This window comes from Rhododendron vialii, chromosome 11a (genome assembly GCF_030253575.1).
Source record: "Rhododendron vialii isolate Sample 1 chromosome 11a, ASM3025357v1".
Taxonomy (NCBI): domain Eukaryota; kingdom Viridiplantae; phylum Streptophyta; class Magnoliopsida; order Ericales; family Ericaceae; genus Rhododendron; species Rhododendron vialii.
In genome coordinates this window covers 21621492-21636777 of record NC_080567.1, presented here as the reverse complement: position 1 = coordinate 21636777, position 15286 = coordinate 21621492, and the positions used below count along the sequence as shown (strand labels likewise).

Genomic DNA, 15286 nt, shown 5'->3' with positions numbered 1-15286 from the left:
CAAGTCGCTGCCCAAGCCTGCCCATTGGCCGGGCCGACCGGGCTTTTTCTTTTTGGCGGGTTGGCGGGCCAAAAGCCGGGTGGGCTTAAATTTCCTTGGGCAAAACTAAACCAAGGGAAAAAAGAAAGGGTTTTGTGGGATTTTGGGCTAATAGGCGGGCCCGTTGGCGGGCTTTTGGGCGGGTACCATGGGCGGGCTCACGGGCCGGGCCTACTGGCGGGCTGAGTAAAAATTCATAGGCCTGAGCCCGCCCATTACAAACTATAGGCCTGGCTAGCTCGCCCGTTTTACGGGCTCGGGCCGGGTAAAAGCCTGGCGGGCTGGGCCGGGTTTGAGCGGGTCGCTGGCCTTCGGGCTAAATGATGACCCTTATCTAGGGACAAATCTTTGGTGGAACCCAAAAGGAAGACACAAATCCTTGTGGAACCTTAAGAGATGAACAAAATCCTAATATCTAAGCCCTTGAAAAAAAGAACATACATAAGCAGCCTCCCAAACCTCCTATTTATAATAGGAGACCAAAAACCGGGCAAAATCCTAAAATTCGCGCATAACAGCCATCACGATGGCCCGGGCCGATTTGAGGACCGCCTTGGCTAAATGCCAAAACCGCACGGGCCAGTTTGATTTTTGCCGGGGCCAATTTTATTGCAAGCTAACTGACTGCTACGTGGCTGTAACAGCCCGGGCAAATTTGGAAATGGCCTGGGCTAAAATTACCGAAAGTGCCCGATTTTGGTTTCTGCTTCTGCTGTTGCTCTCGCGACGGAATTCAAGGCAAATTCCAACAGCGACATCATTTTTTAGTATGAAAATTGTAAACACCACCGCAGCAAGTATTAAGTAACGCCACAATATTTGTAGATTCCGTACGTAGCCTTGTGTCCTGTTCTTTTAGGCTTTGAATCCCCAGCCGTGTCCTGTTTTTTGCCATTCTTTGCTGTCTAGTTTTTGGGTAAATGTGTGTTAGTTATCTCATATCAACAATCCCCTAGTTTACTAACTACGTGCAGGATAACAAACCCCAGGGAGGGGAGCTTTGAGATCAAGTGTTCTTCATAGCGTTGTGCTTCGCGTTTTGAGATCTCAAGGAGTTTTGCTCCCGTTTATTTCCTAGTTTACTAACTGGGGTAAATTGACAGCTCCAAAAGGTATGGGAGGAATGGGTTTCAAGGACTTTGAAGCATTCAACTGTGCTCCTTTGGCGAAACATTTTTGGAGATTGATCAAGAATCCAACAACTTTTGGGCAAGAGTGCTAAAAGAGATTTATTTCCGGAGTAACTCTTGCTTGAAAGCTGGAAGGGGTGCAGCTCCATTATTTACGAGCGATTTACAAGGAAGCAAATGTTGGCCCCCCTAAGCCAAGGAGGGAACAGAGGCGGTCTCCTCCTCCGGATTATGTTCAATTGTGATGGAGCATTTAAATCCTCTTGTAGCGCAGCTGCCTTTGGCATTATTGCTAGGGGATAATGGTGGATTGGCTCAGATTGGGAGGTGTGGTAAAATAATGGCTTCGTCTACGATCTTTGTTGAGGCTTGGGCTTTGCAAAAAACTTGTGGTATGGCGGTGGATGTGGGTTTGTCCGATGCAATTTTTGAGTTGGATTGCAACGTGGTGATTGATTGCTTAAAGAGTGATACTTATCTTTGCCCTTGGGAGATTTCAGCTTTAGTGGAGGATATTCGACAGTGGGCGTCTTCGACAAATTGGGTCTTTTCCCGGTGTTGCGGGGAAAACGACTAAGTGGCTCACTGGTTAACTTCCAATCGTTTAGCTAGCTAGCTATGAATTTTAACTTTTCTCCATGTTGTATTCCGTCTGGCATAGAGAGTCAACTTTTGCAAGATAGACTGTGTTAGCTCACTTTTGCTTTGTTTTATTTCGTTTTGCCATATCAAAAAAAAAAAAGAAAAAGATGTGAATTATGAACAAGTATGGTATTAATAATTAGAAATTAGTTCCATATTATTAGCCAGTGTATGGAACTCGAGTTGAGTACACACACGTGTCATTATGAACAAGTAGGGTACTCTACTAATTTGTTCTTCTACAGAAAAGCTACCTAGATATTAAAAATTTATACTTTTACGTACCCAGGCATTTGTACTCTTATTCTATGCGACGAATGTCACAGTCTACATTTCATAAAAGAGTTTCGATTTGTAACTCAAAGTATCCAAAAGTGTTCTTGAAACTACGGATAAATCAATCTCAAGTATTGAATTTGCATAATAAGTACCATGTACGTGTCTACGAGTAGCCGAGGAGTATATGACTCCCTTCTAGAAGTGTCCTTGATTTTCAACAACAGAATTAACAGCGAAAACGGGAGAAGAAACAGAGAACACAAAACTATAATGCTGTTGTTCTACAAGGCATAAACAGTAATCCTAAGCCTGCAATCGCAGTTGGAAACTTCCCACATGGACTGCAGAACAACTATTATACATAGTGAATACGAAAGATTGGGGGAATCGCCATCTACCCCTCCCAGAAAGCGGGTTCGCAACAGGCTATTGGAACAACATATTGTGGAGGTTAACACCATTGGAGGGCATTGGTAATCCTGGACAGTGGACGCCAAGGCGTAAGTGCTTTAGTTCACTCGCTCAAACTCATATTTGCTACATGAACTGATGGGAAATGAAGGGAAAGAGCAAGAAAAAGGGAAACATAATGACAAAAAAGTAATTGAGATCTATGAACAGGTGACAGAGCATAGGGTACATACCTTTGGCTTCCATGTTGCAAAATCTTTTTAACATCCTTATGTTTCTACCCTCCGTTCACCCAAGTATTTTTTATCTTCCACAGTTTCCTCACAACGGTTCCCATCTCCATGCGATCTCTTGGCGATTCCAATGAACATGCAACTCCAATTTTCAGAATGGAAACCATACAATCGTTGATCCAACTTCCATTGTTGTGCTCCAGTTGAATGGAGGGATCAACAATATCCATCACTCGTTCTGGCAAAGCATTCTTAATGAAGTTATGAAGATTTAGATGATCTTGAAACAAACTATCAGTTGGTCTTTTGCCAGTAAACATCTCCAATAGAAGAATGCCAAAGCTATATACATCCCCAATGGTGGAAGCCGTGTCACCCACGCCATACTCTGCAAATTGATTCAATTGTCAGTGTATTTTAGTATGGAAAGTGAATCTGATTGGATGGCATGGTTCTAAACTTCTGATTCTGTGAGACCCCAAGTCTAGGCATGAGTCACATATCGGTAGTGTACGGAAAGTTGATTCCGTATATTATGAAAAGTGACGAGCAACTGCAATTAACGTGAATTCAAAGCCCCTTGGAACAATCACTGCATCTGGTCTGAGAGATGGAACAACAAAGTATTTCGACTTTGCTGTGATTGGTAGTGGAGTTGCTGGACTTCGCTATGCTCTTGAAGTTGCCAAACATGGAACTGTTGCAGTGATTACTAAAGCTGAGCCTCATGAAAGCAACACAAACTATGCCCAGGGTGGTGTAAGTGCTGTTTTGTGCCCTCTAGAATCTGTGGAGAATCACATGCGGACTTGCAAAGTTGATAAATCCAATGGTTTGACGTGCACCTGCTCCAACACCTGTAGCTGAATCCATTTAACATATTATAAAAGTAAACTTTTGCTTATTTGATTTAGTTGCACGTCGGTGTGGTAAGCCCCCAAAATTTTGGAATATATAGAAATTGTTGAATATGGCAGGGGTATTGAGTATATTATTCTCTCTGTTTCTATAGGCCTTGCTTTGCATTGTTGGGAAGGTATAGACCTTTGCCATATTGTTGCAGAGTGCTTTACTTTGTTTTGCTTTTCATATGGGTCACATCCCATTTTGATGATCATGTCCTTTTTTAAAGAACAAGTTCTGGAAAGATCAAAAATCTCTATGTTCATGTTTCGTAGAACTTTGTAACCTGTCAAATAAATTCCTTCGACAAGGTTCTTTGGTAGCCCTTTTTTTTTTTTTGTAATTTTTGTCACATTATGTCTTCTTTTACAAAGTTAAACCTATAATTGATAAAGTCAACATCAAAAGTTTACTAGTTCTCTGGAGAGCCATAAGAATATCTCTATGTATGCGTGTGATTGGTTGGTTGGTCAATGAACTTCGAAGTTCTCTGAATCTTATCAATGAAATCTCTTAATCCTCACGCTAATAATCCTTCTTGGAAGTAGAATTTCTACCATCAGTGGCTTATGTAATGATTTCATTTGGTTTTTTCTGTGAATGGTAAGATATATAGATATATTTTCGTTTTAAATCTTCTGATAATGAACTAGTTGTGCAGACAGTAAAATGTGGAGACTATTTTCAGACAGAGGATGTCCACAGAGAATTTGGTAATATCTGTATCGCAACTAAATGGTTAAGCTCTACTGATACTAACTTAGTAGTGCTCCATATGGAGGTGAACTATAAAGAGGTAAGCTAAGAGCTTTGATGTGATTCACAGCACTAACCTGAAAGATTGTCGACATAAACTCTAACCTACTATATTTAAACCCGAAGGTGGGCTAATCATCGAGTACATAACAATGTATACCTGTTCTGAAAATCACTCTAGGCAGAGTACATAACCAAGCATCGTTCTTTCTTCAAGACGAAGAAAACTGAGTACATGTTAGAAACTTTTTTTCTGAAAAATTACAAAGAACTTCCACTATACAACACTGGAGCTGTCCTGCCAAAAAAGAATGTTTTGACAGACTATAGATGTTGGCAGTTACATCACAAGTCACTGCATTTTGTAAGAAAGTTGGGTAACATTCTGTTTTCCTCACTGTTTATTGATGTTGCAGTCAGGAGAGCCACCCGTCTGTTTTGCATATTCAATATCCTGGATGGCCCGATCAAGGAGTTCCCAAGAACACCCATTCAGTCCGGGAAATATTGAAGAGAACTTACAACGTGCCACCCACTCTAGGCCCAATTGTGGTGCATTGCAGGTTACCTTGTGTTTATCACTTGTCCTCCTACTGCTGTTCAGGAAGCAAAATATCCACATATTCCTGAGATATTTTCTCCTGTTATACAGTGCAGGTATTGGGAGAACTGGAACTTTTTTTTTTTGCCAAAACGATAACTAATGATATTATAACTTCAAAACCAATACATCAAGAAGACACTTCATCCCTTGACAAGGGATCAAGAAGCCAAACGGGTGGGGACTCAGTCCAATGACTATACCCCAACCCAATTAAACCCTTACTAGCCAACAAATGCGCAACTGAGTTAGAGGACCGATGGCTATAAGAGAAAATACAAGACGCAAAACAACTACTCAACACCTTGATATCGTCAATAATAATCTTCACTTGTTGGTTCACCACTACTAGACCGTTAATCATATTGATAACCGCTTGTGAGTCACCTTCTATAAACACATTCCTCAGACCCAAATTTTGTCCCAGTTGGACCCCCATTCGAACAGCTAATGCCTCTGCAACCATGGGGCTAGAACACCAATTCAATCTTCCATTTGCAGCAGCTCTAAAAGCACCCAGTTCATTCCTTATTATTACCCCAAAAGCACCCAACCCAGAACCTTTTGTCCAAGCGCCATCCACATTAATTTTAAAAAAACCTCGGAGAACTGGAACTTACTGCACAATTTACAATACAATCCAGAGGGTTCTAGTTGGTGATATGTCTGCTGTGGACCTTGTTAAGACTGTAACCTTGTTTAGGTCACAGCGGATGGGAATGGTTCAAACAGCGGTAAATCTCCTTTTAATTTGGTGCTTCATTTTTTTTAATGTGATTTCGTGCTTCATATTTCAAGTCTTGTCTTTCATAAAACATCGGTATATCTCCTTTTTTATTTGGTGCTTCTAACATCACAAGCTGCTCGATAACTGTGTATGTTGTTAATCCCTGAGAGTACAATGTGAACTGGGGAGAAAATCAGGGTGATGCTATGTAGAACTAGCCTTCCAAACATTTTGGGGAAAGTACTAGTGTCAAAGATATTAAAAGCGACAGTTATGAGGGTCCCTTATATTCTGTTTTGTCTCTCTTCGCTGCTTTTCCTTGATGTGTAGGCTAGTGCACATCTATTGACAAGAGGTGAAAGTAATTGTTAAAGCATTCACCTCAAAACCAATTGACAAAGAGTGGAGAGGCCGCCAAGACTCATATTAGTTTTGGAGGAGATAATTAACTAATGTGGGACAAACTCCAACAGTAAATGTTTCCTGATATAGTCAAGGCTAGTTTTGGATGTTTCCTACTTTTAATGCTTTTATACCCTAGAAAGCAATTATCGGCTTCATAACTGGTTCCCTTAAAGGTCTACTCGTCTCCCAAGAAATTACTTAGATCATGGATTGGTGGACCTTGGTGAGATAAATTAACAAGATTTACTTCATCACGCTCTTCTCTTGTTGTGATGTTTTCCTTTCCCTCCATAAATTCCAACACAAATCCATGATCCAAACAGGGACCAAGACTTCATTCCCAGAAATTCTTACAATCTCTCAAGAGGTATAATTCCTAGGAAACAAAATTTTTGTATTTGCGTTCCCATTATAGAATATTATGAATGCATTTCAGTATCTCATACAATAATGTAACTGTGGTAGGAGGAATCAATCCTCCTTAAAAAATCACCCGAGAAAAGAAGGTTTTAGTTTGTCAACACTTGCATCTTTCTTTTCTCCTTGCTAAAAGTATTACTATGACAAGTATCAAGATGTTATTTTGACAATATATAAGCAGCAAACAGAGAAATACGACATCTGGATAATCGTTGCAGAAAAATATAAGTACAAAAAAAAGTAAGAAGGACAAGGAACGATCTTATGGGCTCTGTCCCTGGATAAATTGTCATAATGGGGAATGTGAACATGTACGGCAAAAATGCTTATTGTACTCTTTTATTGGCATGTCCTTGTTTTGTTCTCTCACAAAATCTTCAGAAATTTCAAGGGGCATGTTTGTGTGGTTTGGTAATTCTTTCTGACAAGGTTTGTTTTCCATGCGATTTTAGTTTGGATGTTTAATTTCTCAATGTCATGCGATTAGAAGTTGTCAAGAATTTATAAAACCAAAAGAAATGTGATCAATACCTGGGCTGATACCATTAACCTTGCTAACCTTGGTATGGAAGTTATGCATGAAAGTAACGCTTGTTGACGAGTCTTGGGATTTAGTGCAATTCTAGCCACAATTTCTTAGGTTACGAACCGGCCCCCAGAGGAAGTTTTGTAGGAATTTATTTCAACCACGTACAATGTAATTCCCTTTCTGATACCCTTGCTGGTTAGTGATCAAATATATATGAGAGAACCATTTACTGTTATATTTTCGTACCATGTGGAATTGAAGATAGGACGAGCTGTAATAAGTAAATTCCGATGCTGTTGTATTCCTACACTGACCATGAAGTTTCGTTTGCTTTTTTTCTTCCTCAACTGGCTTGATACGCAACTCACTGTTCTTTAGGAGCAATACCAGTTCTGCTACGAAGCTATTGTTGATGAACTTGAAGACCTCATTTCAGAGTCCACAAGACAGGTGGTCATATAAATCTCCAATCCACACTTAAGGTGTCATTACAGGTTTCTGCTTTACTTGCTCTAAAATCCCCATGTAAATGACAGTACTTTGATTCTTGGTTGTGTTTTGTTGTCTATGGCTCTATACAAGGCAATGCTAATCCAATCCTAGTTTTTGCAGCTATATTAATTTGCACTTTGTTGGTGAAGTTGTGGCTGCAAAAATGGAATAGTCCAGCCATGTTTGGTCCAAAGTCAAGATTGAGCTGTACTGCTTCCATCAGGTTTCTTAACTTTCTTTATTTCAGCTGTAAAAGTTGAACGAAGGATGATGTGATATTGTTTTCTTTATTTCAGCTGTAAAAGTTGAACGAAGGATGATGTGATATTGTTTTAGCCGAACGAAGTTATTTCACGTCCATTTATCCTCTTTCTCTGACTTAGAATCTGAGCAGGAGAGCAGAACAATGAATCCACTCCGACCTTAAAGCACAAAACTGTATAAAAAGTTGTAGACGACCTTGAATCCCTGATTATTATAGTTGGGACATTTATGAGAAATTTATTCGAATCTGCAATATGGATTACTTCATCTCGTCTGCCTGTGTTATATATCGATGATCATAATGTTCCGGCAATTGAGGAATGTCTATGTCAATACATTGTCTTTCCAGTACCATGGCGAAAAAAATCCCTGGTGGTCCAAGGAAGTCCTGTCCATCAAGCTGGTGTGATGAGCATGGGAAAGACAGATTTGGCTGGCTCCAACCAATCACAGGGATACAGGATAGGAACTTGAACCTTCCGTTCGGATTTTGTTCGTCCAACCATTGATTATACCAATATATGGTCCAGCTTTGGACTGTCCTGTTCAATCCAACTTAAAGACTAGAGATGATCTAATTCCTTGAAACTTTTACTTCAGTCTGAGGGGGAGTTTTTCTCTGGAAATTCTATGCACTTGAGGTAAGAGATCCAGGAAGATTTGTAACTAAAAACTATTCTTGTTTTGCTATTGCTTATAACAGTAGCTAGGTTTTAGTCAAGTGGCCTTTGCCCAACGCCATCATCAGGGCTTCACTTAAATGCCAGGAGTAAGGAAGTCTAGAGTTTAACTCTTCTAAGGTGCGTTGATCTAACTAGTCTTACAATACTAACTTTCACCGAGGAAAAAGAATAGTAACTTCTAGGTCAACAAAGTCAAAAGATAATCCACTAAATCGCAAATCTGTTAAAATTACCAGGTAGGGCCCCGAATTGTAATGTTATTTGGCTTTTGCTACAAAGTGTCAATTGGTGATTTTTTTTTTTTCTCGGCAATTGGTGATTGGTGAGGAGCAGTATTCTAAATATCGCTTGTCTCTAAATATCTAGAATTCCTTTTTAAATGATAAATTGATAATCTCAATCGAAATATCTTCACTTGTTTTATACAGAGTTTCTTTCATATCCAATAATCTAAATTTTGTGAGTATAATTAGAGACAAACTATTCTCATACATGATACATACCAAAAGTACTCCGTCTAGTGTGTGTGTGTATAAAAACCGTTGTAAAGATTAACTTTTAGATTCGTTTCAAATTAGAAATAAAGCTACTCAAGTTAAACAAATCAAGCTTCAATAACTTTTTAAGTTGAATTGAACGGTACAATCCATATATAGAGCTTCAACAACTTTTTTGAAGCTTGTTAAGTTTTGAAGACAAACTTGAAACGAGCAAAAGAAGATTTGCCAAAAACCGCTGAGATAGCCATAGTCATTCATTGCCCAAAGCCACTCCATTCCTTGAGACAAAAAAAAGGGAACACCATTTTCTGACCGCGTTTAATTAAGAAAACAAAACATGGCACAATCCTAAATCTCAACTGTGACAAACCATCAAGGAGCGAAACAGATTTCAAGTACTGCTGCTACAATATGCAGCTTTGCCACTAAAGAAAGTGAATCAATGACAATTGGACGGACGGGAAATCAAGTCAGTCATCCATAACAGAAACATTTAGCAGAAAAATAGACTAACAACAGACTGGACTGCGATCTCATGTACCATCAGCTTGAAGTTTACTGTACTCTCATTTGGTTGCTTGCACAATTATATTGCTAATCGAACTTGCCTCCTCTTTAGCTGTCTCCACCAAAGAATCCTGCAAATCAAAAATGACCCAGATAATGCGAAAACCCTTTCCCTTTTTTTTTTTTTTTTTTCCCCTGTTTATTGTCGTAACTCAAAATAACTGCTTCGAAATAGCTGTGAACTTTTGATAAATTCATAAAAAAACATGACGCAGCTGTAAACTTTTTGTCTAGGCATTGACTCCAGCAAAGATGTCCAGTTCCGTGACTCTGGAGTCGTTCAGACGACAAAGCGGCAGATCTAGCTATGACAACGTGAGAAGGCGAAGACCCAATAATAGGGGTTGTTTCCCTTCTGTTGGTGTTTTGTTCTCTCTTCACCTTTTGTGAGTTGTTTCCCTCCTTTTATGGAGCTTTTGGGAACTTTGTGGATTTCATTTTTGCTCATTTTCTTTGGTTTGGACTACCCATTTTTTTGGGATCTCTAATGCCTTGCCTTGACTGGCACACTCCCCGAATTTTATTTTAGGTCTGCTTTGTAATACTTGATTATTGAGCTTGAAGCATGCTTCTAGGTTTAGCTGGTTGTAGCTCGTGTAATCAAATTTCTCTACAAGTGTTGTAATGGCTGTTTGAATGAAATTTCTGATGTGCAAAAAGAAAAAAAGAAAAACAGCTGTGAAGAAAAATAACCTGTGCCGCTATCAGACGTGCAACTGTTTTCTTGCTAGACTCTTGAAGTTCACCAGCAATCAAAAGCTCATCCAGTATAAAATAAGCCTGCCAATTTTTCTATCAGAACCTTTTTCAAGAAGAGCGGAAAAAGAGGGAGCAATTTTCATATCCTGAATAAGTACTACTAAAGAGTTTTTTGTGATTGACAACCCATCATAAAAAATTTCAAAAGATTCACGGGAAATCCCAATCTATTGGGATCAACTAAACGAAGTCCAATCAGCTCCAAGGATTGTCCATGACTTAGTTTGGAGCTCCAACCAGAAAAGCATAAATTTATTCTGTTGAGTAATAGTCTTCCCCAAGAAACCGGGGACCAAAGTGAGGGTTCAAAAGTGAAGCAGGTGAAAAGGAAAATACCTTGTGGAAGTTAAAGATCAAGTCCAACTCGCAGACCTGAGCAGAGAAGAAGTACAATGGTAGTCAATATTCGATAACGGACTAAGCTAATTCGTATTCTTATTTTAACACGGTTTAGGAAGCTCACACTTCCAAAGTAGCGGTCAAGTACTTCAACAAAGAGGTGAATAATTTCAAGGACCTCCAACTCATTGTCATCCTGATTGATGCACATGCAAAAATACAGGCTCGCATATCTGCCAGAAATATTACCCCAACATATGACTGTGCAAGTTGACCAAAAGATTGCCTCAACTGCTTGCCAAAATGATGATGAGAAAAAAACAACAGACTTCCCTTTTATACTCACAGAGTCACGGTACTTCCAATCAATAACACCAAATCGTGGATGGAAATGCAAACCTACCTTCTATAAACGACTTTAAAACCCCTCCACTCCACAAAGTGGCAAAGCTTTGGGCCTCTTGGGAGAATTAAACCACTGAGCTCTCGAATGACCTGTGCAAAATGTGCAACCGTTAACATCTCAGTGATCAATGAGATGCACATCACTTCAGGAACCTCTACAAAAATAAGTTGTCCTTTGAAGTATTTGCACAAAAATGTTGCATATGGTACCATCTACAATTACAGATAGCTAGTTATATGACCAAGACGTAGTTCCTAGTATTTTTACACTGAAAACTCCTTAGTTGACCATAAAGGTCAGCTTTCTTTGAAAGAAGGCTTGAAACAAGAACACACATCTAAGCCACAAAAGAAGAATTCTTAATGTATCTTCTCAAAATGAAATCCACGAAGGAAAGGAATGCAGTTGTCAACAGTAATATGCTGCATTTCTTGAGGCAGCCCTCAGTTCTTAGGGTCTGTTCGGTTGAAAATTTCAGAATCATTTTTGTAGGACACTTTTCAAAAACTTTTCTTGTTGAGGTTTTAGAAACTTAGTTTCTGCGAATTTTCAGAAATTAACACATTTCTTAAGAAGATTATAAAGATGTTTTCAAAAAGCCACTTCCACTTAGTACTAACTACATATATAAACGATGAGTCTTTTGATTTTCAAACATAAAATCTCAAAAGCTTTCTGCAAAACCGCAACAAAAAAACAGTCTTAAAAAATGAATCTGTCAAGAACTAGGCATGTAGTAGCTTCCAAAAAGTAAAGTGGCAAGATAAAAATACCTTAGTTCTTTCCTTCTGGGAATAAGGTGAGTACCACTTTGTCAACCTCACCTTTCCTTGTCGGCTAAAGAGAAGCACAAAGTGAATCTGGAACATGTGGAGAAACATATGCACTGAGAGCATTAGATCATTTTCATGGGCAATCAAAAACACAAACCTCATAGTATTCTAAGAGAAGATAGAATTCTACTTCAAAGCTACTGAATCTATTAAACATCTCATGATAGTAGTAAGTTATTTACCACAAGACATGTTCAGAAAGAAGAACAAGCAGAAACAATTTGCCTAAGGAGGTAAAAAACAGTAAATGAGTAGAGAGCCAATGCATTGTATTTACCCAGAGTATCTCACTTCCTCCAAAAAAACTATACACATTCATCAGTTCCACTTCTGGAATAATTATCTCAACTGAATGCAGTTCTAACACTAGTTCCACTTCTGGAAACCAAACATGTACACATACACGGGTAAAAACATTATATTCAGCTGATGTATCCACCAAGGAAGGGTTACAATTTAAGAATCCCTTGTTCTCAATTTGAAAAGAGTTGTTTTTTCCTACTGCAAACAGATGTACACAGTTTTTATTTACATAAAAAGGAGTTATTTCATTATGGGTAACCTTAACAAAGAAGTGATCCCTCTCCTACCAAGTGGACCACCAACTCTATGCACTTTCTGCATCTTAGTTAAGCAATGCATGAAATATTCTATTATGAAGCATGAATGCAATCAAACCCCTTTCTGAAATACGACTTAACGACAATATTACGGGCAATAAATCACCCCTCGAACAGCATTGCAACAAATAAGACAGTTATAGAAGTTCGTTATCCAGATATTCATCCATCTCTCCTGAAGTATAAGTCAACAAACAAAGGTCCTTGATGCAGACCCTGCAACAGCCAATGCAAGAAGCACCTCGATCGACGGGTGGCAAAATCACAAATTTGCCTCGCCAGGCACTTGTTTGATTGGGAAACAGCCCTACGACAAAACTCATAGCTTCACCATGACCTATTGGCTTTCGAGCAAATTCAATAGTTGCTGCTTTTTAAGTTGTTTCCTAGTGGGATTGGCATTTACAATTACGAATACGCAAGTAAGCCTCCTGGCTATGTATAACCGGCTATGTAGAACCGACATGGACACGTGACAGACACCAACACTTTGACATGCAAATTTCCAAAAGAAGGTAGACACGACACGTTGGGAACACATTAAGGATTATGTCGATGTATTTCTGTTATATACTAGAATGATGTTTGTGTAAAGTAATGAACCTTATAAAAAAAGGCTTTACTATTAATAGAAGTACCCTAGAGGCCTTCATTCAAGTTTGCCATTACATCCTTCATAAAAGTGTTTCGGCAAGAAGCTTTTCATCAGTTATATGTTTCTTTCTAATCTGCCAACCATCATTTACACACAAAAGACTTTCCTAAGCTTTCACTAGAACATATTATTCCATTTGACACCAAAGACGTGTCCACAGGAGTCTTAGGGTGACCCGAGCCTGTTCTAGGACTAGACTATTACTGAACTGTCAAAGTGAAATGCATAGAGACAAAATAAGGCACCGATTTGCTGAGAAGCAGGACATGGAAATAGACACGGATGACAAATACATGGGACACGACAATTGTAAGTAAGACGGGGGACAAAAAAATTAGAAATGCATATTAATACATATAATCTAATAAGAGTATTGTATCGACACAAATTCAAACTTATATTAGCTAACAATTAGCAAATAAATGAAAACTAACAAAATTGTATACTATTATCCATGAAAACAACCAAATGCAAGGTACAAATGACGAATTTCTTTGAATTTAACCCAGCATAAAAGTTAGATATACTATGTAAGTTACCCCTTCCCGTGTCCCCCTATGTGTATCAATTTAACAAAATTATTGATACATGCGTGCTACCCTTGTGTGTGTTGCTTAAAATTTAATACAACAAAATGGACAAGCATTGCATACGTATCCCGCCATGTCTACTGCATATCCACGTCCGGTATGTCTAAGAGACTGAGATGCATCCGGAAACTACGTGAATGTGTGGGCGCTTCATATGGCATTTGAGTGTCGTACACGTGTCAAGAGAGTATCTCTGTGCAACACAGGTCTAACACCTACATGACCTCCGGCAAGGTGTCCGTGCCTCGCAGCCTCTACTTGGTTGTTCATTCTGATTAATAAAGTTGCTTGTGAAATGTGACCGTTGTTCCTATATATTTTTTTCGCAATCTTTGGACTCAACATAGCTATAACTCATAGGAGAGTTGTTGCCCACATTCTGCTCTTACACATTTCCGCAACATTAGTCTCGCAAATTTTCCTCATTTCCGGAAAAAGAATTTTTTTCAACGTTCCCCATGGATTGGGTAGAAAATAAAATATTTAGTTACGGAGTACTTCATTTTGATGATAGGAGAACGAGAAGGAAAATGCTAAAAATTCAGGATGCACACAGCTCAACCTCAGGAAATCAAGCAGAGACGTGCAAAATTAGTATGTGGGTACAATGCCAGTAAAACACTGCCGCAACATTACTTCAATAAATAAAAAGAAATCAAACAACAAAATAACAAAACGAGACACGCATCTCCTACGATCGAAACGACAATGGTTCAGGTTTCCAGATCCAAACAATTGACGCAACATCAAACTCAAAAATCCCACTATTACGCACTGTTTGTGCAATTTCACGGAGCTATATATGGAATGAACATACAAAACTGTACAGATGTATATGTGCAAAAATGGGCAGAAAGCAAAAGGGAAAGAAAATCGACAAACAGGAAGAAGATCCAATGATACCATTGTTGCAGTTTAGAAGGCAGAGATCAGGTGGGTCAGACGATCTACTGTTGTGCTTGAATTCAATTCAAATCTAATCAAGGGAACAAACACCTCTCACGGTGCAAATCAGCAGCTTTGCGCGGTTGGGCAGAAACAGGTGGCGGGTTACGGATTAAGGCTGTGTTTGGTTTCTCTAAAAAGACTCATCATTCCATCAGTTTTTCTTGGCAAGGTTGCATGCAGAGGTGTGGGCCGTGCAGGCACCGTTTAGCTTGGTTGCTTTGTGTGATGTCGTACCGTCCGTTTACTTGATTGTGTTTTGCCGTGCCAACCATTTACTTAATCGTGCCAAGCTATTTCATAATCATATCGTGTCGTGTTGGCTCATCTCCAACCGAATTTGATCGGATAAAAAATTGGTGTAACACTTGTGTCCGTGCTCTTTCGTGTCCGTCTAGAATCGTGTGGTGCCATGTCCGGTCCCCTTCCGTGTCATGCCCGTCTCAGACCGTATCATGCCCGGCTCATCTAAAATCGTGCTCGTGCCATGCGGCGTCACATTTAAACATGTCATGTTCATGTTCATATTAGCCCGACCCATTTTACACCTCTAATTGC

At 39.2% G+C, this 15286-nt stretch overlaps 2 protein-coding genes and 1 long non-coding RNA gene across 5 annotated transcripts in view; 2 read left to right on the top strand and 1 right to left on the bottom strand.

Moving 5' to 3' along the window:
• Positions 1-5072, top strand: part of LOC131308260 (protein-tyrosine-phosphatase PTP1-like) — a 30693-nt gene extending 25621 nt beyond the window's left edge. Inside the window, exons 5-6 of the mRNA XM_058335131.1 lie at positions 4299-4956; positions 5046-5072. Of these exons, the coding sequence (XP_058191114.1) occupies positions 4299-4442 (144 nt within the window). The 3' untranslated portion in view covers positions 4443-4956; positions 5046-5072. The remainder of the gene's footprint in view (positions 1-4298; positions 4957-5045) is intronic.
• A 534-nt stretch (positions 5073-5606) lies between these two features.
• On the top strand, positions 5607-7927 carry LOC131308261 (uncharacterized). Its single transcript, XR_009194394.1, has 3 exons — positions 5607-5728; positions 7454-7569; positions 7688-7927. It is a non-coding gene; the product is annotated as an uncharacterized LOC131308261 (long non-coding RNA).
• Positions 7928-9235: 1308 nt separating this feature from the next.
• On the bottom strand, positions 9236-14941 carry LOC131308257 (AP-1 complex subunit sigma-2-like). Of its 3 annotated transcripts, none has more exons than XM_058335126.1 (7): positions 14687-14941; positions 11859-11945; positions 11083-11174; positions 10804-10912; positions 10677-10712; positions 10275-10361; positions 9236-9652 (listed from the first exon to the last, which is right to left on the bottom strand). In XM_058335126.1, exons 1-7 carry the CDS (start codon positions 14687-14689, stop codon positions 9581-9583), a joined length of 486 nt encoding a protein of 161 aa, XP_058191109.1. In that variant the 5' UTR covers positions 14690-14941; the 3' UTR covers positions 9236-9580. The 3 variants fall into 3 exon arrangements, with proteins under 3 accessions (XP_058191109.1, XP_058191108.1, XP_058191110.1); XM_058335125.1 differs by having other exon boundaries at positions 10275-10373; positions 14687-14922; XM_058335127.1 differs by lacking the exon at positions 10275-10361 and having other exon boundaries at positions 14687-14913.
• Between the last annotated feature and the right edge of the window lie 345 nt (positions 14942-15286).